The sequence below is a fragment of the Podarcis cretensis genome (assembly GCF_951804945.1).
Source record: "Podarcis cretensis genome assembly, chromosome: 12".
NCBI lineage: Eukaryota > Metazoa > Chordata > Lepidosauria > Squamata > Lacertidae > Podarcis > Podarcis cretensis.
The window spans coordinates 22,428,370-22,449,509 of NC_137181.1; the positions used below are offsets into that span (position 1 = coordinate 22,428,370).

Genomic DNA, 21,140 nt, shown 5'->3' on the forward strand with positions numbered 1-21,140 from the left:
GATGCTTTCACCTTGGGAAGTTTTTAAGCAGAGGATGGTCATCTGTCATGTATGATTTAGTTGAGATTCCTGCATTGCTGGGGGTTAGACTAGATGACCCTTGGGATCTCTTCCAACTCTACAATTCCACGATTCTGTATTCAAAGGTTGTAGCAATGTCTTCATGTTCAAAATTATATAGTCTAGGCTCATAGGGCTCAAAAATTCTGACACCCCCTCCCCTTTCAAATTCAGGATTCTGTGCCATATTGCAAACTGCTTTGAAAACTCCTTAAAGTGACATGAATGGTTTGTCAATACTGTATGAATGGCTGCTATTCATGAACCTGCAGATCAAAGGCCCTTGGGTGTTCAGAACTAGTTGCACAGTACTTTGGATCCTGGCCATAATGTTGAACTCTAAAACACATATCTGGCAGGAAGTTCACCTTGGCATTTGGTGCTCTACAGAGTTGAGGCTTAGCTATGAATGGATGTTAAACTGAAGGCAGTAGTATGAAAGATTATTACTCCACAATATATGAAAGTTTGTTTTTGATGTTTGTGTCTTTGCTTTGTTGATATCGCTGCAGACTGTCTGAAATAGCTGTTTGCTGCTGTGTATGATGTAGCTTACTGGCATATTACTCAAGTACCAAAGCGAAATTGATTCTGGCATCCTATTTTACTGCATTAAGATACATCAAGCAAAATTTAGTGTGATTCAATTAGAAGACTATGCCTAGGCAAATTTGTCATTTTTACTGTTAGGCAGTTTTGAGGATTCCATGAAAATAACAGAAGCATACTTATCTTTCTAAACTGTATTCTGATTTCAATTCCTCTATTGTGACTTGACATCCTTCACACTACCTTACAGACTGGCCACAGTGAAGCTCTTTGCAGGAGTCGTGCTATGTACATCCTGAACAAATGGGCAGTGTTTTCTGTCAAGATTGTGCATATCAGCTGACTGCACCATATGCTGTCCTGCCTGACAGTGCAAATGGATGATTTTGTGAACACTGTTAATCTTTTCCTTCCTATTAAAAAGTAGAGGGGAGAGGTTGTATGTGTGTGATTTTACAATTGTCTGACTAGTAACAGCATGTGAAAAAATGCATTGAAGTTGTTTATAGGAAGTTGGCTCAGTGTAAAATGAATGCTTGATATTTTAATAGCATGACATTTATTCAAGCTTGACATAACCGCTCCAAATTCTTCAGGGATTCACAAGCTCTTTTTTGTAGGATAAATGTCATGTACAGTACTCTGGGAAATCATGTTGTTTCTTAGACACACATTACCTTAATTCTTGGGTACGAGAGGAAATGGTTTTTACTCTGGTTGGAGTTTGAGGCACCCAAACAACTGCAAATACAGCTCTTCCAAATGCTTTTTTTTTAAAAGAGCAGCTAATGAGGAGAATGTGTTTACTTGGATAATAATAAAATTATTATTATTATCAGATGTCAAGGAAATAAACAACTATTTTAACTTTTGGAAGACATGTGAAGGCAGCCCTGTATAGGGAAGTTAATAATTTATGTCTACTTGTGTTTTTAATACTTTGTTGGGGGCCGCTCAGAGTGGCTGGGACAACGAGATAGGCAGATTATTATTATTATTATTATTATTATTATTATTATTATCAGTAGGAGTAGTAGGAGTAGTATGGATGCATCTTGTTTTCAAGACCTGCTTTTAAGAATTATTCAGAAATAAAATCATTGTTAATAAGTGACAGTTGTATGAATGCAAGCTAATTATTCAGCTTCTTTTAAAGTGTCTAGTTTTCTAATCATTAGGAAGAATATTCATATTTAGCTGTGAAGTGTTTATGTGTGTTTAGTCTGGATTGTCACGCCTTGCTCCCATCTATAAGCTCTTGCTGCAATGTCTCAGTGTTTTAAAGGGGGAGATGTCAGAGAATTAGCTAAGTCCTTCTATTCTTGAAAATGTTGTTGTCATTATTATTTTGAAGAAGTCTGTGTGCTTGTATGTGCATGTACTACCAAACTTGGATGCTACAGGCACTGCCTCCTTAAAGCAGAGCCATCAATTACGCTTTGAAAACACAATGCAGTACGTGCTGATGTGTTCATTCAAAGAAAAGAATAAACCTCTGTTTGTGAAGGCTTGCATATTTCAATGGGCCTTTCAGAAGCACAGCGTATTAAAATGCATAGCACCTAGAATCAATACATATTAATGATCAGAGTGCAACATGCTCATGCTCTGGATTGCTGTACAGTTTTGTCCTGTACATTGAAAGTTTAGGAAAACTGCTTATCCTGTTATTTCTAGAATTTCATAGATCAGGCTTAATATTATCTTCTAGAAGACGTGCCTGGTCTGCATCTTTGCAAATCTGGGAATCTCAAGATCTTTAGGCTTTCTTGACTGTTGCAGGATGACTCTTATGGCACTAGAAACTACGAGGTGCTGGATATGTACAGACTGTGATAACTTATATCAGCAATTACTGGAAGTGATAATTGGTATGTAGCAGTAGCAACTTTTGACATACTAAAACTTGCACCGTGAATCTGAACTGATTATTTTAACAGGATCATTGGGTGTGCTAGTGCTAGTGCATATGTGCTAGTGGCATAGGCTTTCTGTGAAAATAACAAAAATTTCCCTTCTTTGCCTGGAGATTATTTATAATGTGTGTTTTGATTATTTATGCGTAACTTTCAAGTAGTTTGTTTTGCTTATTTCCAGCTTATTTTAATTGAAGTCTCACTTAAATGACAGCAGTCAGACACTTGATAGATTTTTTTAAAAAAAGATTTTTTTTTATTGACAAATGTATATGTAGTTAGATTTATATACAATCTTGTGAAAAATGTATTTTATGAAGAAAGTGAACACTGCAATAGTACATTTTTTGTTCAGTTTAACATTTCTTCTTTTTCCCCAGCTGTGTTGTAAATGTAACAATCTTATCTTTGCTTTTCATTCAATTATCTCATTAATAATGTGAATTAGATTGTATGTATTCTTTAATTAATTTGTTTTTTCTTCACATGAATTTTTTTTCCCTCTTCAAAAGTGCAGCAAACTATTTTTAATCATTTTTCTCCTATCTCTCCTGGAATGGCATTGTAATGTCTGTGCCACAGAGGTGTTGTGTTGGTGTGTCTAGTAAGGGCACAGGGGTACCATACCACACTTAATTATCCCAGGTGGGCCAATTAATTGACACTTTCTAAGGTTTAGTAATTTGCTGTGTATTGCCTTGTAGATGAGCCAGCTAGTCCCAGTACTGACCATGATATCGCCCACATTCCGGCTTCTGCTGTTATTTCAGCATCTGCCTCACGCGCTCCCACCATTGCTACAGTTCCTCCTAGCCCTACCTCTCTTGTCCCTTTTCGGCGCCAACTATCCCATGACCATGGTAAGTCACAGCTGTCAAGGCTTCTTTAGCTACTCCACTGATGAAATGTGGTGGTCGTGTTTATTTGTTTTTTAAATAAATGGGTATGCATTTGTTTTGACTGCAGAATCAATCAGGACTAGTGTTCTGGATGGTCAGTTCCCTGCAAAAAGTGAAAGGTCCAAATCTTATGATGAAGGACTGGATGACTATCGAGAAGGAAAAATGTAAGTCCTGAATGAAAATATCTAAGTGTGTCTGTGAATATATGCTATATCCAAGTGTGCATTCAGATATGTTGACACTAATATCTACTCTCCGTCTATAGGTCCATAAAGCATGTATCTAGCTTAAAGGGAATTAAGGTCAGTAACTCTTTATTCAAGATAATTGTTATCAGCTGTGAAAATAAGAGTACCTAGTGATGGTGGTGCATGTTTAAACATTATGGTGAACAAAAGTATGTGAGGATATAGGCTTTATTAATGGAATTGCTTTACTACATTGAATTTTTGGATACTGATACCTTGCAGAGACCTTCTATTGGGGGCAGAGCCAGTGCGTTGCATGCATAAAGTTTCTAGGTTTCATCACCTTATTGCAAGTTATAAGGATCAGGTGGTGGTTGATGGAAAACTCTTTTGTCTTCCTGTAACTCTGGAGTGCTGTAGACAATACTGTACCAGATGAATAAATATTCTGACTTAAGTTTAAAGCAATTTCGCATGTTTCTATATAACTGGATGATATGTGGTGCAATGACACAGTATCCAAATCATGTGTGCAGCCAGCTTAAGCACTGCAGCCACCTATATGTATGATACAAGTGAGCTAGGATTGGTCTAGGCTAGGGCATGGGTAGGCAAACCAAGGTCTGCGGGCCGGATCAGGCCCAATTGCCTTCTGGATCCGGCCCGCGGATGGTCCGGGAATCGTCACGTGGATTGCCAGTGTGCACGTTCTTTCCCTCTCCCTCATGCGGCAGTGCCTCTTCCCTCCCTCCTCCTGGCTTCTACCCGCCCTGCCTAGAGGAGGAAGGGGGCTGGGCCAGCAGCAGCAGTGCTCGAGCGGCCGCCATTTTAAGCAGCCCCTCTCCGGAGCCCTTTCGCGCACCGCTCATCATCCCGCTGCCACCACCAGCCCTGCCGCTCGCAAGCAGCTACCGGGGCTCATGGTGCTCTTGCATCACCCCCCCAAAGAAAAATATAGTCCGGCCCCCCACAAGGTCTGAGGGACAGTGGACTGGCCCCCTGCTGAATAAGTTTGCTGACCCCTGTTCTAGGGACACAGTGGGGCTCTTCAGTGACTGGTTATGCTTTGTCCCCATCCGTCCCTCTTGAAGAAAGGCAAAATGGGGGCATGCAGAGACTAGCAGCAACAAGCTGCTGAGTAAGTGTACTGTGCAGCTGGTGTTAGCTACCTGTCCCTGCTTTCTCCTTGCATCCACCTTCCTGCCCAAAAAAGAAAGAAGAGGTATTGTTCCAAGTGAGTAAAGAGGTGGTTGATCATACCATGTTTCTTTAATTACAAAGTTGATGCAATATGGTGTTTTCTTTAGGCCCCAGACAGCCAAACATCTTCAGAAAACTCAGGGTCCAGAAAAGCTTCTTCTTCAGAGGTCATCGGTGATGTCTCCAAGGAAGGGTGCCTTCATTTTCGACAGCTAGGCACAGAGAAGGGAAAGGTACTGCTTTCCCCTAACATACAGCTAATAGTAAATACAAATTGTGTAGCTAATTATTTAGATGCCTTCTTGTCTGTATGGTTTTTTTTACTAGAGACTACTCATGTATTTGCAGGTTTTTCATTGCAAGCCGAAAGGGCTAGATACTTGTTTGCTTTTCTTTCAACAGCTCTTGAAACATTCCCAGCATCTATCAGGATGTATTTGAGACTGTATTTTCAAATATGATTGAAGCATGCAGACTTGATACACTTGCAGCAGTGTTCTGTTTCTCTGGCAATTAGAGTGAACCTAGGGAACATTAATGAAATTAGGGGAATCCTTTTGCATGTCAGGTTCTCTATACTCCATAGTAAGAACAAATTCTCCAGGCTGCCAGCAGAACTGAATTAGCCAGAAAGAGTTTAAGCCAGGAAATGAAATGTACAGAAGTGGTGTCAGTAAAAGTACTTTTTGTATTTTTTGCACTCTGCAAAGAAACTGTCATGTTTGGCTAGGGAAGTATTTAAGCAGCAGCCAGTCAGTGAATCTGTCAGAAAATAGTGTGGTTGCATAAATGTCTACTTATTTATTTTTTGCACATGTTATAGTATTCTGTACAACAGGGGTACCCAAACTTTGGTCTGTGGACCACCAGTGGTCTGTGAGTTTCATTCAGGTGGTCCACCACATGTCAACATTAAATAATCATATTGATTTTTATTCACATTTTAATGGTTTTTAAATTCTTATAGTAGATTTTATTGTATTACCATTAAAGTTCTATGACATTTGAATTATAATCCAATAAAATACAGTATAAGAAATAAAAGAACCATTAAAAATATGATTAAAATCATACAGCATCTAGCGCAGCACAGTACAATTTCTAAAGGGGCAAAAAAATCATTCAGTGGTTTGCCAAGACCCTCAGCAATTTTCAAGTGGTCGGGGGGTAGGAAGTTTGGGAATCACTGCTGTATAACATCAGTCATTTGTTTCAGAATAGCTTTTCAAAAGTTAATGCCTAGGAGGCTAGTCAGAGGTTGCTTCTTCTTCTCTTCTGTCTCCTACTGTTGAATTTGGATCTAAAGTTCTTCAGACTAAGGACTCGTTGTTGTTTTCTGTAAAGCATCTTGTCTGTCCATTTTACTGTATTCAATAATAATGCTGGTTCATATTTTCCAGAGAGTTAGTGGGAGCATCCGGCCGTGGAAGCAGATGCATGTGGTCCTGAAAGGTTGCTCTTTATTCTTGTACAAGGATAAAAAAGATCAAACTCTGTCTTCTGAGGAGGTGCAGCCCATCAGCATCAATGCTTGTTTGATAGACATTTCGTACAGCGATACAAAAAGGAAGCATGTATTTCGACTCACCACGTCAGATTGCGAATACCTGTTTCAAGCTGAAGACAGAGATGACATGTTAGCATGGATTAAGGCTATACAAGAAAATGGCAACTTAAATGATGAGGTGGTGTGCTTGTTAAGTCTTTATTTCTCCCCTCTGATGTCTGTTATATACTTTGTCAAAGGGCACACAACTAGTCCCAATGAGTATGGTGACATTCTACTGAACTGAAAGAAGCTGGTGTTTACTGAAGTATAATTAAAGTTTGATGGCATGCATAGGTTTCTTCATCTTAATGCTATGCACTTTCTCTTTCAATGATGGGCAGTAGCCCAACTGTTTTGCATGTAGCTGAATTGAATATATTATTATTTATTACTTTTTAGATTTGTATACCGCCTTTCATCTGAATATCCCAGGATGGTTGACAAATACAACTGCATTATAAAAAGCAGCTTAATTAGTTTTATTAGTGGTTAGTAGGTAGACTAACAGTGATTATTATTTTAATAATCATTGTTAGTCTACTATTATTTTAATCCCCTATGGAGAACAGTCCTATTATTTAAATAATTATGTGTTAACACACTGTAAACTCAGTATAAAAATACCAAGGGGGAAAAATTGAATCAGTCAGTAAGAGAAATAGGGGTCAGGGATGGAGATCTGTGTCCATCTGGATGTTTGTTGGGCTACATCATTGGCATTGCTGTCTGTTGACAATGCTGTCTGGGACTGATGGAGTCCATCAACATACGGAGCGCCACATGTTCCTTGTCCTTGACTTACAGATAAGTGTCAGGGTCAGAGTCTTAGTTAGAATATTTTGAAAGAGCAAGTAGAGAAAACTATTGAACTTTCTTTTTTAACTACTACTGAAAATTTGCATGTTATTCAAGTAAGATAACTGTCTTAAGGAAAAAGTTCTGTGCACATTTATCAGGAAGTAAACACAATGAGACTTACTTTTAAGTGAAATTGCATAGAGTTGTGCTGTGTGGTTCCTAACTCGGCCGAGAAGCTCTGCGTAACTTTGGGCCAGTCAACACCTCTCAGCCTACCTTGCCTCACAAAGTTGTTGTGAGGATAATATGGAGAGTGTATGATGGATTCCTCCACCTTGAAATCCTTTGAGGAAAGGTGGGATATAAATAAATAAGCTGTAGTAAACCGTTTTGCTTGACCTCTTTAACAACAACATCATTTGCCAAGGGCAGTGGTTAAAATTATTTAACTTCTTTAGACTGGTTGAAAAGTAGGCTCAGTTACTTTTACTGAGGCTTAGCTAGTTGTTAATTAAAACTGCTTTTTCGGTTGTACCTAAACTGCTTTTACAGTGCAAGTCTATGAATATCTACTCAGAAGTAAGTCCCACTGAATTCAGTGATACTTACTCCAAGATATGTATGCATAGATTGCAGTTTTTAATGAATTTTTGCTAATTAGTGCTTTTCCTTCCTGTTCTTATTAATCATTTTCGGTGTATGTAACTTCTAATGGTGAATGATTAACTCATAGATGGTCTGAATTTCCATTTAATGATGTAATGTTCCATATGAAGTACCCTGTTGCTATGAAACCCAAATTTAATTGGCTATCACCCACACCTTCTGCACATCTGAAAATCCCATCCAATACTGAGGTTTAAATATTTTTAAATTGTTGCAGAGATCAGGGTGCAGAGTCCTAACATAACTTCTCTCGGACTTTGTACATTTACCTGTAAGTAATTCCCATTAAACTTAACTAGGCTTTACTTCTGAGTAGACTTGTATAGGATTGCACTGTTGTGCATCCATTACTCATGGACATTGAGGCTACTTCTGACACTCAGTTGTTAATAGCAGCCAGGAAGAGTGTCTGGTAAAAGTGGACTGCATTGAATGTGAATCTGCAGATAATGTGTTTGATGTGGAATAGAGTTATAAGAATATTGTGCTTAAGATACACACACACACACACACACACACACACACACACGGGCAGATGTGAATATGAATAGTTGGAGATCTTTTACACAGGTATTAGTCATAGTTCCGAGCTGCTCTGTTTCTTGGAATACTATGATTGTTCCCGGAGAGGATTTGTCATAAGAGTATGACGAGAAGGTGTTGCTGTTTTCCACAGCTGTTGCAATGCCTGTGTAGATTGGTAGGCAGATAAATATGCAGTTAGTTGTGATTTTTAAGAACCATTAGTCACATAAAGTTAATTGAAGATAAATGCAATTCAGGATAAGGGTATACTCTTTACAAATTTTTGTCCTCAGTGCTTTGGCTTGTAAAATTACTTCTACCTTCTTTCAGATGTTTTCAGCTATGTCTGCAATTCAGTGTGTAATAGCAATGCATGCTCAAGGCAGGGGTAGCCAACCTGGTGCCCTCCATGTTGTGGACTGCAACTCCCAATGGCAATGCTAGCTGGGGTGATAGGCGTTATGGTTCACAGCATCTGGTGGGCACCCTGGTTTGAGACGCACAGCATGTTATACACTGAATTCTGCCCTTCCTGTGTCTTCCCTGCTCGCTTTTCTTTTTCCTTTTTTTAAAGTGTTACACATATCAACTATATATGCATGACCAAATCCTGGCTAAAGCCAGAATTCAGAAGTCAGGTTTAAACCATGGTTATCTATCATAGTTTCTTTGGAAGCCAATAACTGTAGTTTCTGAGTCTGGATGTAGCTGAGGTTCCTGGTGTGTTTCCTTGCTTGCAAGAAGTGTGTGGGTACATGAAGCTTGCACATGTCTGAGCTTATAGTTATACTACTTTGTCTTTCTTATGGTTTACTGTCTCCTGAATGTGGCTAGATAATCTCAGTTATTTAAAGCATGGTCTGAACAATATTTCTCAATTCATTTTACAGAATGCAGGGGTTACAAGCAGGGACCTAATTAGGGGGAGAATTAAAGAATACAACACAATGATGAGGTAAGCAGCCATGTTGCAGTCTAATAGCTCATTTGATCTGAAACATTGGCCCTTTGCTTATGAATAATATAATTTTATTTTTTCAGTGCTTCGAGCGGCAAAACAGAGCCATCTCCCAAAACACCTCGTCAGACCCTGAGTATAAGGCAGACACTTCTTGGTTCTAAAACTGAGCAAAGAACTCAGAGTCCTCATTCTCCCAAGGAAGAATCGGAAAGGAAATGCCTTGCTAAAGGTTAATGTATATCAATACCATTACTAGTTTCAGCTCTTCCAGATTTACACCAGAAGAAAGGATGGTAACACATAGGAAATGACTTTTAGTCATTGGGTGCTTGTAGGAGTTTCATGGACTCTTAAAACATGAGTATCCAAAGCACTCCCTCCATATAGCCAATAATAAGGAAGCCCCTCCTGTGATGCAAACTTTTCTTGCTCACCAGTAATAGGGAATCTTGGTTAGGTGAACAACCTGTTGGGCGGGATAGCACAGTACAAAAAAACCATGCATGTTTAATTTCAGGAATCTTTTAGTTTCACAAATGGTTTAGAATTGCTGGTTTCAGTCTTCTTAAAAATATACTTTATTGTGTATCCCTTCACCCTCAATAGTGTGTTATATTTTATTTTTCTCAGTCACTTTCTTTGTTGGGGGATTTGGGTTTTGCTATAGAAAAATGAAGAAGCTTTAGCACTCTTGTTGTTGAAAAAAAATAGCTTTGTTATTCATTGCAGTCAAGTATTGTTGCAGACCTTGTTAATAGAAGACTTTGCTGCCATTATGATTTTTAAAATTAATCGCTCCCTTTCCTCATTTACATAAAATGTAATATGTCAGTGCTCAAGTGCAGAGCATGTATGTGAGTTCTGGCAGTGAAAGTATTGAATAAATTTTACAATAATAAGATCAATTACCCTTAATTACTATTGAAGGTTTTCTGTATTGCTTCAAATCAGCAGGTAAAGTTTTTAAAATTGATGAGCATATGTAACCAGTATGGATCAAAGCTGTTTTTCTACATGTGCCTCATGCAACTTTAGATAGTAACCATTAAAATGTATTCAACAAAACTAGACCATTCCAAAGTGTAGGCATGCTTTTACACAAGGACCATGACATCACCAAAGATGGTCAGAAGTATTCATTTGCTTTAGTCCAAGGTCATTTTTTCCCTAATCTTTTTCACAAAGATTTTCTCAAGTAATTGTATTTGATGGTATAATGTATTTAACTGGTTGGTGAAGTAATGGAAGCTTTTTCTGAATATTTTTTAGGGAGGGCTACTTACAAATGAATTTCTTGATGTGTTGGAAACTTGCTTCTTGTTATTAATTGGGAAATGTTGGGAGGTGGTTTGGAAGCCAGAAGTGGGTTGTCAATAAGAAAATACAGGTAACACATTAACGATAATGTTTGTGGTGGTTGCTGGATCTGTGTAGGTTTCCTGTGTATATGGTTTTACTGCTTATTCTGATAGTTTTACCAAGAAAGAACTTATTTGGAGTAATCTTCAATGAGATAATGGAATGTTTTTTTTTATTTAAAAAATCTGTTTTCTGTGTTGCTTTTGTTTCTTTACGAAAAAGGTGAGACGAGCCCACCAAAAGGTACATGGCGAAACATTCCCAGTATCATGAGAAAAACCTTTGAGAAGAAGCCATCTGCTGCTGGGACTTTTGGGGTCAGGCTAGATGACTGTCCCCCTGCTCAGAGCAACAAGGTCTGAGTTAAAAACCACGCATTTACATTTTGCTTTGAAAATGTGTCTTCACAAAACATTATGGGGAAGAAGTAGTAAATCTCTCTCTCTCTCTCTCTCTCTCTCTCTCTCTCTCTCTCTCTCTCTGATTTTTCAGTATATTCCACTAATAGTTGATATATGCTGCAAACTTGTTGAAGAAAGAGGCCTTGAGTATACCGGTATTTATAGGGTTCCTGGGAATAATGCTGCTATCTCAAGCATGCAAGAGGAGCTCAACAAAGGGATGACTGACATCGACGTTCAAGATGATGTGAGTGATGCCATGTGTATTTCTGCCTCTATAAAGTTTTCAGTTAACTATAGGCTAACAAGAATGCTCTTGTTTCTCAATTCTTAGAAATGGAGAGACTTGAATGTCATAAGTAGTTTACTGAAATCCTTCTTCAGAAAGCTTCCAGAACCCCTCTTCACTAATGGTGAGTTTTCTCTTCCAATCAAAATGGCCTTTTTAAAATAAAAGCCGTGTTGTAAATTCCTTATGGTAGATTAAACCAAATAATTGTTGTGATAATTTCTAAAGAGTGTCTAGTTTACTCCCAGTCCTTCTGCCTGTTACACTACTGAATATATAGTCTTGTTGCTTGATGAACTATTTTTCTTCCTTCCTTTTCCACTTATCCCAAGGCATGAATTCAGTCATTAAACATTGCTCTCATTCATTTCAGTGTTCCTTAACCCCAACCACCTTCATTTACCAGTTTCTAGAAGGGATTTAAGACAGGGAATGGGACCAATAACTCAGCTTTGGATGCAGAAGGTCCCAGGTGGGCTGGTCACAAGGAGTCATGCAGGCCTACTTGTAGGCAGGTCACAAGTTGTTGCTCACAAATAATGTGCTCAGAACTTGTTGCTGTTTCTGCAGTTGTTGCCTTTTAGAAGCCCTGCTCCTGTGCCTTTTGAGAGCAGCTTGAGATAGAAATTGAGCCAATGCTTCACCACCTGCAGTTTGTGTGTGCCAGGTTCCACGAAAAAGGTGGTTAAAGTAGCTGTTAAAGGTGGAGTTATAGAGCTCTTGGAGGTTATGGTTTATATTAATATATAGTCTTTTGCAAAAAAATATGTGCATGTCTGAGAAAAATCTAAATTTGAGTTGCTAGTCGCCTGACCTTGGTCAATGAATCACTTAAGTAAAATCTGTACTTTGATTTCAGTTTGGGAAATTGTTGTATTTTACTTTTTTCAAAAAGAAAGAGGGGAGATTGAAATCAACAAATGCTGGAATAAGTTTGGACTTGGTTGTTTAAGAACAAACCCCCCTAGACAAATCTTTCCTTATTTGAAAGTGGATAGTTACAATACAATTAACCAGTAGTATCTAGATGATCTGAAATTTATCCTAACATTGTCAGATGTAGTTTTATTCAGGCAGACTCTGTACATTCATTATGGTTTTGTCCAAATGGAATAGTTTCAGATAAAGTACAAATGAATGACAGGGTATAATTTTAAGCCTCATTTAATCACTGTTTGATAGAAATGAGGTGTGATTTTTTTACAATTAAAATTCACATCATGTTATTAGAACCTCTTATGGAGTTAATTTATAGCCTATATAATATGTTTTTGTTGAATTTCTAGTAGACAGGATACAGGGACTCAGGCAGGCTGAATCATCTGCTTGCTTTATGATGAATTTATAATGTATATTCCACTCCTTTGCTAAAGTCATGTTGCATTCCTTTTCTTTTCCTAATAAAAAATCTGTTATATATATGATGTCCTGCAATAAAATAAAATTTTCTCTCTTCAGACAAATATGCAGATTTCATAGATGCCAATAGAAAAGTAGATCCTGTGGAACGACTAAAAACACTAAAAAGGCTGGTATGCTGATTTTATATACTCACTTAGGCAAATTATTTGTGGTTATGTATGGTTTTTTTAAAGCTGTGTGATATAATCATGTGTTTCAGATCCGTGATTTACCTGAACACCATTATGAAACACTCAAATTTCTCTCTGCACATTTGAAAACGGTGGCAGAAAACTCGGAGAAGAACAAGGTAGCTGGATTATGTGTTCAGAGGGTTTATATTCAGGATTATTGGGTTTCAGGGGTTTTGTTTTGTTTATAAAGTCATAATGACAGCACTCTGGTTTTCATGATATTAAACATAGTCCAGACCATTTGGGCCCTCGCTTCTTTTTGAACCTGTGTTCACTTTTTCCACTTGGCGAGTTTTAAGCCATGGTGTGAGCGTGGGGAAAACCTGTGAAAAGCAGCTGAAGAAGCATAAAGGGACTTTGAAAAACTCATGAGCTGCTGTAAAATAGTGGCCAGCCCAACTCTTAGTGAGCTGCTTTCCAGTTGAAGTTTGGGGGAGAAGAAGGCAATTTCAAGGCTGAGATGAGGGGGGTGGGGTTGGGGAAGTGTTGTGTTGAACCAGAGATGTTTTGATTTATTTCTCCAAAGTGGTGAACTCAGGTCCACAGCAGTGTTTCTTTCCCTCCAGCTAAACTGCATCTAGAGCTAATGGGCAGAGGATGGATGGGAAGCCCCCAGGTGGAGTTGCTGCTGCATGGTGTGCTGGCTAGGAAACCCCTAGGAATGAGCAGAGAGCTGCAAGGTTAAGACCTTTTCCAGGAGAAATGTACCTTTTAGATTCAGTCGGGAGCAGCTACAACTCACTGGTTAGCTTGCAGAACAGAAGCTGCCTAGGAATGTTGTGTGTGCAGCATTGGCTTAGAGCCCCAGAACTTCTTAGGGGAGCAACGCTGAGCTCTGCATCTTTTGCTTGGGAGGCCGCTGAGAAGGAAGGGTAGGATTCATTTGCTAACATTTGCGGTTCTTTATGTCCTGAAGAATCATAGGATTGTGGAGTTTCAAGAGACCCCGAGGGGTCATCTAGCTCAACCCCCTGCAATACAGGAATCTCAACTCAAGGTGGCCACCCAACCTCTGCTTACACCCAGTATGATTAGAAAATGGTGTGCTAAATGGAGCCATGTTTTGGACACTTCTCAGCATTGGGGTTGGAGGGTGGGAGGTTGCCAAGGGTTGCTATGCCATTCTTTCATCTGCAGAGTGAACAGCTAGAAATCACTAGTAAAATCTGCCTTTTTGTCAGAAAAAAAAACATAAACAGGGCCCTGCTGGATTAAACAAAGTATTTGCCTATCCCAGCATCCTTTTCCCCAGTGACTCACCAGACCAGATGCCTTTCGGAAGCCGACAGCAATGCATGCAGTAGCGCTCACCTGCTCAGGTTTCCCAGGAACCGTTCTATAGAGGCACATTGCTTCTTATACTGGATATAATACCATGCCTATTAGCCATCGATAGCCCTATCCTCTATAAATTCATCTAAAGTCAGTCTTTACTTTTATAGAGGATGTGAAAGTATGGAACTGCATTCCCTTCTGCAAACGAGTAAATCACATTTGTTTTCTTATTGTCAGATGGAACCAAGAAACCTGGCGATCGTATTTGGTCCAACTCTTGTGAGATCATCTGAAGACAACATGACACACATGGTTACCCATATGCCAGATCAATACAAAATTGTAGAAACACTTATCCAAAAAGTAAGTGAGTTTATATCGCTGTCCCAGGAAAAATTATGCAGGCAGAGCTGCTCGCTTTAGCTAGACTGGGTTTGATTCTGATTCTTCTTTTTTGATCTGCTCAGTCCTCCTTTCCTTGTATTTCGGCGTCGTCCACATTTTCATGATTTCACTTTTGTGGGATTTTTCACTTCTTTTATTTTAAATTGTAGCATGACTGGTTTTTCGCAGAAGATGATGCTGAAGAGCCCCTTGTAAGTACTGACCCTTAACTATTTGGATTCTGCCTCTCTTAATTTAGGCCCAACAGTAAAGTATCTCTACAACGAGCACATTTTCTCCATATGTGTGAAACTTGCTCATCACAAGCAACTTTCTACCCCTCTACTACTGTGCAGTAATGAAAATAGCAGATAATGTGCCACTGACTGTGAAGTTGTCTCAAATAGAATAGTTTCTCCTCTCAATTTCCCTCTGTTTTGGGGGCGTGCCCCCCCCTAAAGTTTTACGGAAATGTTAGATTTATTGAGGAATTGGTTCTTAGGTGAATAATTGCAGTTTACTAAATACTGTTGAATCGTGATGAAGCCTCTAACTTTGACACAATGATGAAGAGATCTTTGTTTATTAACTGTAGACAGCAGTTCAGGAGGAAAACACAGTAGAATCTCAGCCAGTGCCAAACATAGATCATTTACTCACCAACATTGGAAGGACGGGAGTATCTCCTGGAGACGTATCAGGTAACTCTTGCCTGGACAGTGTTAGTCTGTAGGCTAGAAAACTCTCTTCTAATGATTTGTTATAATCTTCTATTTCCTTTTATTTGCTAATAACCTGATTTCCCCCCCAATCTAAATGATTGAAAGTGTTTTGTTTAAAGGAGAACAATGGTTAGGCATGTTGCATGCATGTTCTATGTTCGGGATGCATTCTTGGACAACCGAATTGTAATTCTTAGACCATGAGAACTATGCATGCTCACGATTGTGTCATTAACCATGGTTTTTCGTGTAATTCTTACCACGAGATGAACAGGATTCCTGCTAGTGTGTAAGTGGTCGATGGTATGGCAGAAAGCTTTAGCTTCCACGTTCTGTTCAAATTGCACTGATTTGCAAAGTCAGGAAGGCTTAAAGTTCGCTTTGTTTGAAAACTAACCACAATTTTTCCCTAAGTATTTTGTAATAGGGTATGTTTCATATTTTGCTAAATAAGTTGCTTCTATTTAATGACTGCCACCTTATTATTCTGCTAAGTACTACTACTGTTGCAAAACTCTTACTCTCTTGGTGACGTTTTCCCACACTGCCACCATAACTGTTTCACTAACCAAGCATGTTGTTGATCACAAATGTTATCCCTTTGTTTCTAGTTTGTGTTTTAGTCCGTAGAAGACTTTTTTCAGCATTTTATTGAAACAGTCCCTCTATCCTGATGTTGAAACAGGAGAAGTGGGAGGAGTCTATCACACGGTGATGTCACTAGTGGACTCTGTGATGTCACTTATGGACAGCTGGAACTGTAGGAAGAAGGAGGACTGTTGCCCACATTGTAGCTGCCTTGTCTGCAGAAACCCCCGTTTCTTGTAAATGCACAAAGAATTAGTTGATCTGTACTGTAAATTTTTTTCTTTTAAAGAGTATTTGAACAGATCAGTGCTACTTTTTAAAAGTGTTTCTGCTGTTTCTTGTTATTTCTGAAGCAGACCCTGAGGAGAAATAGCATGGTATGGTCCACCAGTCTTTCTAGTCATTAGCCATGTGTCAGAAGGGGCATGGCATGGGGCTCAGCTCATTAATTCTGAGGTTGGGATGGGGACCCCCTGAGAGTTTGGAGAATGGCAAAGTCAAACATCGTTTGGTCACTGTGCTAGCCCCTCCTTATCCCCTTTATAGCTGTTTAACCTCTGTCCTCGTTTTCTGCCAGACAGTAAAATTATGGTGTCCATTTTTCCATTTCATAATAGCGCTTCTTTTTTGAGACGAGTACAAAACTGATAGCTGTGGAAATCTAGTTAGCAACAATTTGAAATTTCCTTAATGTGTAGCTCAGAGGAGCACCTGAAAATGAAACTGGGGCGCCTTCACATGTAAACCCCAGTGCAAACAGTTTGGCAGCATACAAACATGACTTGCCAAAAAGAACATTTGAGAATTGTTTCAGAAGGTAGCCAAAGGCTCTTTAAAAAAAATAAAAAATAAAATTGTGCATGTTATTTAAAGGAGCGTACAGAGTACAATCCTGAAAAGGTCTCTCAGCTGCGGTTTTGCAGGGCTGTGTATTAGGACATTGAATAAATATTAGTATTTCTGTTCTGCTTTATTTAGAAGAACTTGGCTCCTTTGCCATTTCTGTCATTTGAGCTGATTCTGCCTACAACTCACGGCATCCTTTCATGGCGGTGGCTTTCTGTGGTGCAGCTTGCATCTTTGTGAGCTCTTCTTATCCACTTTGTTCTGATTATTTATTTATTTTGTTACTTGTTTGCTCTCACATTTTGTTCTGTGCTTGTCTTCTTTCATATGTCCGGCATTGTCTATAGAGTGAGATCAAGCTCTGTGCAGTGATGACTAAAGTGCTCTATTTTGACTTTCTCTCTCTCAACAGATTCAGCTACTAGTGACTCTGCAAAATCTAAGGTAAATCGTTGCACTTTTAAATTTTCTTCTAGCTAAATATTTATCTGCTGTGTTACTTGCGTACAGATGTGGGGAAGTAGACAAATGCTACACTCCTGGTATTTTAGTGCATTTCAGTGCAATCCTAACAATGTCTATTCAGACGTAAGTCTGATTAAATTCAGTGGGTCTTTCTCCCGGGTGAGTAGGGTGAAGATTTGCAGTTATAATCTTCTAAAGGTCAAATCCACAAAAGGATTGAAAGTCTTTTATTGTAAATATAGATTATATTGCAAAAGGGACCGGCAGCACCACTGGTGCAAGAAGAATAGTATAATAAACAGAGCACTATACTGTACTGTAATTAAAGGGTGTTGAGTACATTCAGGAAAATATTTGTAATATAGTTAATGATAAGGTCTCTGCCATGGGTGTCCATTTTCTGTTTTTTAAAAATACTATTATTATTATTATTATATTGTTTTTCATGTGTTTTTAGCATATTTTGTACATCACCCTGAACTATATATGGAAGGATAATAATAAATCAACAGTAATAATAAAATATTTGGAAATTGCAATCATGAATTAGCATTAGAAGATAGTGTTACTGTTTGGATATTGCATACATAATATCCTGACTTTCAAAATAGATTTTAATGTTCATATTTATCTATTCTGACAACTTTTGGGGAGGGAAATATCTTCAACTAAGCAGATCCTAGTAGAACTCAGTAGGAAAAGGCTCTTCGGCCCACACTACCTTCCTTCTGATATTCTTCCTTATGTTCGCTCTGGGTAGTTTATTCCTAAGACAAAGGGAGCCATTTCAGACCAGGTGACTGTAGATCTGTGCTTATTAAGTAATTGGTGAATTTATTAAAGAAGTCATCTGGCCCATTTCCGTTCAGTGACAACGGTAGAGCTTTCTCACCTTGCCCATTTAAAGTAAGAGTCCAAAAATGCTTCTTTAGGTGACACACATTTTAAATGTAAGCTTTTATTGTGTAAAACAAAACATGGGTTTTTGTTTTCTAACCTCTGACGACAATTATGACGGTATTTCGTTTTGTTTACTTGTCTGTCCCATGCAGGGTTCTTGGGGATCTGGAAAGGATCAGTATAGCAGAGAACTGCTTAAGTCCTCCATCTTTGCAGCAGCCAGTCGCAAGCGGAAAAAAACAAAAGAGAAACCGCAACCCAGCAGCTCTGAAGATGAGTTAGATAATGTGTTTTTCAAGAGGGAGCAAGGGGAGCACTTTTGCGGCAGTTCGGCAAAAGATAACCCACCTAAAGAGGAACCGGAGAAGGAAATGGCAGGGAGAAACGCGAGAACGGTAGCTCCAAAGGAAAAAGAGAGCAGTGTTAAGAAGCCTTCTGTGGCAGCCAAGGGGGAGGCTGCGTTGCCAAGGAAAGAGTGTGGGCCCTCGGAAGACCCTACAACACCTTATCACCAAAAATACATGAGATCGCCAAATCTCAGCTTCCGGCTAAGTACCCAGAGAGATTGTGCGAAACCACCTGTTTGTCAAGCCTCTTCTCAACTGGAAGAAACCGTCTCTGACTCAGGCACGATGCTTAGCACTTCTTCACAGGCTTCTCTGCACAGATTCTCCTGCAAAAAGTTGGCCAACCCTAGTGAGTTTTTAGCAGCTGATGTCAGCTCCATCACTTCTGATTACTCCACAACTTCATCCACCACATACCTAGCTGGTTTAGATTCCACCATGCTAAGCCCCGAGGTGCAGTCCGTTGCAGAGAGTAAAGGAGAGGAGGCTGACGATGAGAGAAGTGAGCTGATCAGTGAAGGTCGCCCTGTGGAATCGGACAGCGAGAGTGACTTCCCCGTTTTTGCCACGAGCTCTGCAGTGGAAAGGCTGTTCAGGGGGAAGGCGCAAGACGTGGCAAAGGGCAGCCGGAGGAACTCTGAAGAAAGCGAAGTCAGTTGCACAGAGGGAAGTTCAACACCCAAGCTGGACAACCGCAGACTGTTTAGCTCACACAAACTTATCGAATGTGATACGCTATCCCGGAAGAAATCAGCCCGGCACAAGACGGACAGTGAAGGCTCCGGAGATGCCAAGTGTGAGAAGGAGTCGCCAGCGGTGTCAAAAATGTTTGACATCATGAAGAAAGGAAAGTCAACCAGCAGCTTAGCTGCATCGGCTAGAAGTGAGCCTGAAAAGCAGGAGCCCACATGGAGACTCAAGATCACAGACAGGTTAAAACTGCGGCTCAAGTCGTCCGCAGATGATATGTTTGGAGTAGGCAGTCAGAAATCGAACTCTGCAGAGACCGCCAAGAGAAAGAACATCAGGCGAAGGCACACTTTGGGAGGCCAGAGAGATTTTGCTGAAATAAGTGTTCTGAATTCTTGGAAAGTCCAAGAGAAAAATCCCAACAAGGAGAAAGATGCTTCAGCCGTGAACCGGCTGAAGCCCAAATGCCCAGCACAGGACCTCTCCATTTCAGACTGGCTTGCACGAGAGCGTCTACGCACTAGCACAACCGACCTTAGCGTGGGGGAAAGCGGAGAGCCCAAGCGGGAGAACACTAGCAGAGTAGCAGATTCGTCAAAGACAGACCTCTCTTCGTCTGCAGAGATGTGGGCAGAGGAAGGTGACTCTTCTTCTAGTAGCAGTTTGACTCTGGTTCCTCGAACACCAGTGTCAGGATCACTGCAGCCACTAGACCATGTTAATGGAGAAAGCTACCAGAATATGAACAAAAGCAACTTCAGCCCAGCAGTTGATGCCCACCCTCATAAATTATCTGGGACCCAGGTGGTTAGATCTCGATTCTACCAGTATCTTTGAAATGGAGAGAGAAATTCAGATGTCCACTACAGCAATTCAATTAGCAGCTTCTCTTTTAACACTTTCCCAGTTTTTCTGTATGTGTTTATTTCCCCCTGTATGATGTTACTTTGCAGCTCTCAAAGGAGGTTTGTTTCATCCATATGCGCTGTGGAAAAGGTCTTTATGGTGCATTAATACAGCCACAATATTGGGTGGGAGGGTAGAGTCTAAAATATATATATAAATATATATATATATATAAATATATAAAAATAAATTTATTTTAAATAAAAGTATATTTGATTGCTGCATACACATGTGGAACAAAGCATCTAATGCAACATGTTATGTAATGTGTACATGTTTTTTATGACTGACAACTGGCATTAGTATGCAGGAAAAAATGTTCTTTTGGCTTTAGTCACTAACAAGTGCCTCATCAAAAAAAAAAAGTTCATTTGGTTTGTTAGGGTGCCATAATAATTGTTAAATTAGAGGATGTTAATATAAACAACAAATGAATACATTTTACTGGTAAGACGTTTCATGACATTTTACAAATTTTAACACAGGTGGGTACAGAGCTTCCATTCCTTAGGCATTCCAGTTGGATTTCTGAGTTTTATATTCCAGTTTTAATACAGTTTTTGAGTTTTATGTGACTTGAATTTTTAATCTTTCTGTAAAATAAGTAACTTAAATGTATATACTCCATCTGTATCTTTTCCTCAGATACCAGATTTGATATAAATGTTGTAACATAGGCCTGTAGATAGTGGATCCTGGATGGAACTGGTTTCTTTTATTGAGAATATAATTCTGCATGAAGACTTTAATGAATCCAAATCTGTATCATGCCTATGTGCATACCCGCTTAAAACACTGGAAATAAAATTGTTTTGATGGTTCTTTGCATGGACTGACTTTCCTTAAAGGGGGAAGAATGAAAAATGTCAAGTTCATATTATCTAAGTTCACTGACTATACCCACCCAGTAATGAGAAAATGAAAAGTGGTTGCCAAAAAGGTCCATGGTGTAGGAAATGGTTATTAAAATGACAGGTGAACGCTTTGAACAGGGCTTGTTTGTGAATTTTATTTAGGGATGGGGCTGATGGTTTAACATGGATTGTTTTGCAGCCCACT

General features: G+C 39.3%; 1 protein-coding gene across 6 annotated transcripts in view; it reads left to right on the forward strand.

Annotated features, from left to right (window-relative positions):
• The window catches only part of ARHGAP21 (Rho GTPase activating protein 21), a 107,528-nt gene extending 86,626 nt beyond the window's left edge, over positions 1-20,902 (forward strand). For all 6 annotated transcript variants that reach the window (XM_079947801.1, XM_079947802.1, XM_079947803.1 and 3 more), the window contains 17 exons: positions 3,230-3,385; positions 3,492-3,591; positions 3,693-3,729; positions 4,923-5,048; positions 6,216-6,500; positions 9,244-9,308; positions 9,395-9,543; positions 10,896-11,029; positions 11,166-11,321; positions 11,409-11,487; positions 12,822-12,895; positions 12,985-13,074; positions 14,471-14,596; positions 14,788-14,829; positions 15,213-15,318; positions 17,186-17,217; positions 18,291-20,902. In XM_079947801.1, the coding sequence (XP_079803927.1) occupies positions 3,230-3,385; positions 3,492-3,591; positions 3,693-3,729; positions 4,923-5,048; positions 6,216-6,500; positions 9,244-9,308; positions 9,395-9,543; positions 10,896-11,029; positions 11,166-11,321; positions 11,409-11,487; positions 12,822-12,895; positions 12,985-13,074; positions 14,471-14,596; positions 14,788-14,829; positions 15,213-15,318; positions 17,186-17,217; positions 18,291-20,012 (3,479 nt within the window). In that variant the 3' untranslated portion in view covers positions 20,013-20,902. The remainder of the gene's footprint in view (positions 1-3,229; positions 3,386-3,491; positions 3,592-3,692; positions 3,730-4,922; positions 5,049-6,215; positions 6,501-9,243; positions 9,309-9,394; positions 9,544-10,895; positions 11,030-11,165; positions 11,322-11,408; positions 11,488-12,821; positions 12,896-12,984; positions 13,075-14,470; positions 14,597-14,787; positions 14,830-15,212; positions 15,319-17,185; positions 17,218-18,290) is intronic.
• Positions 20,903-21,140: the final 238 nt, after the last annotated feature.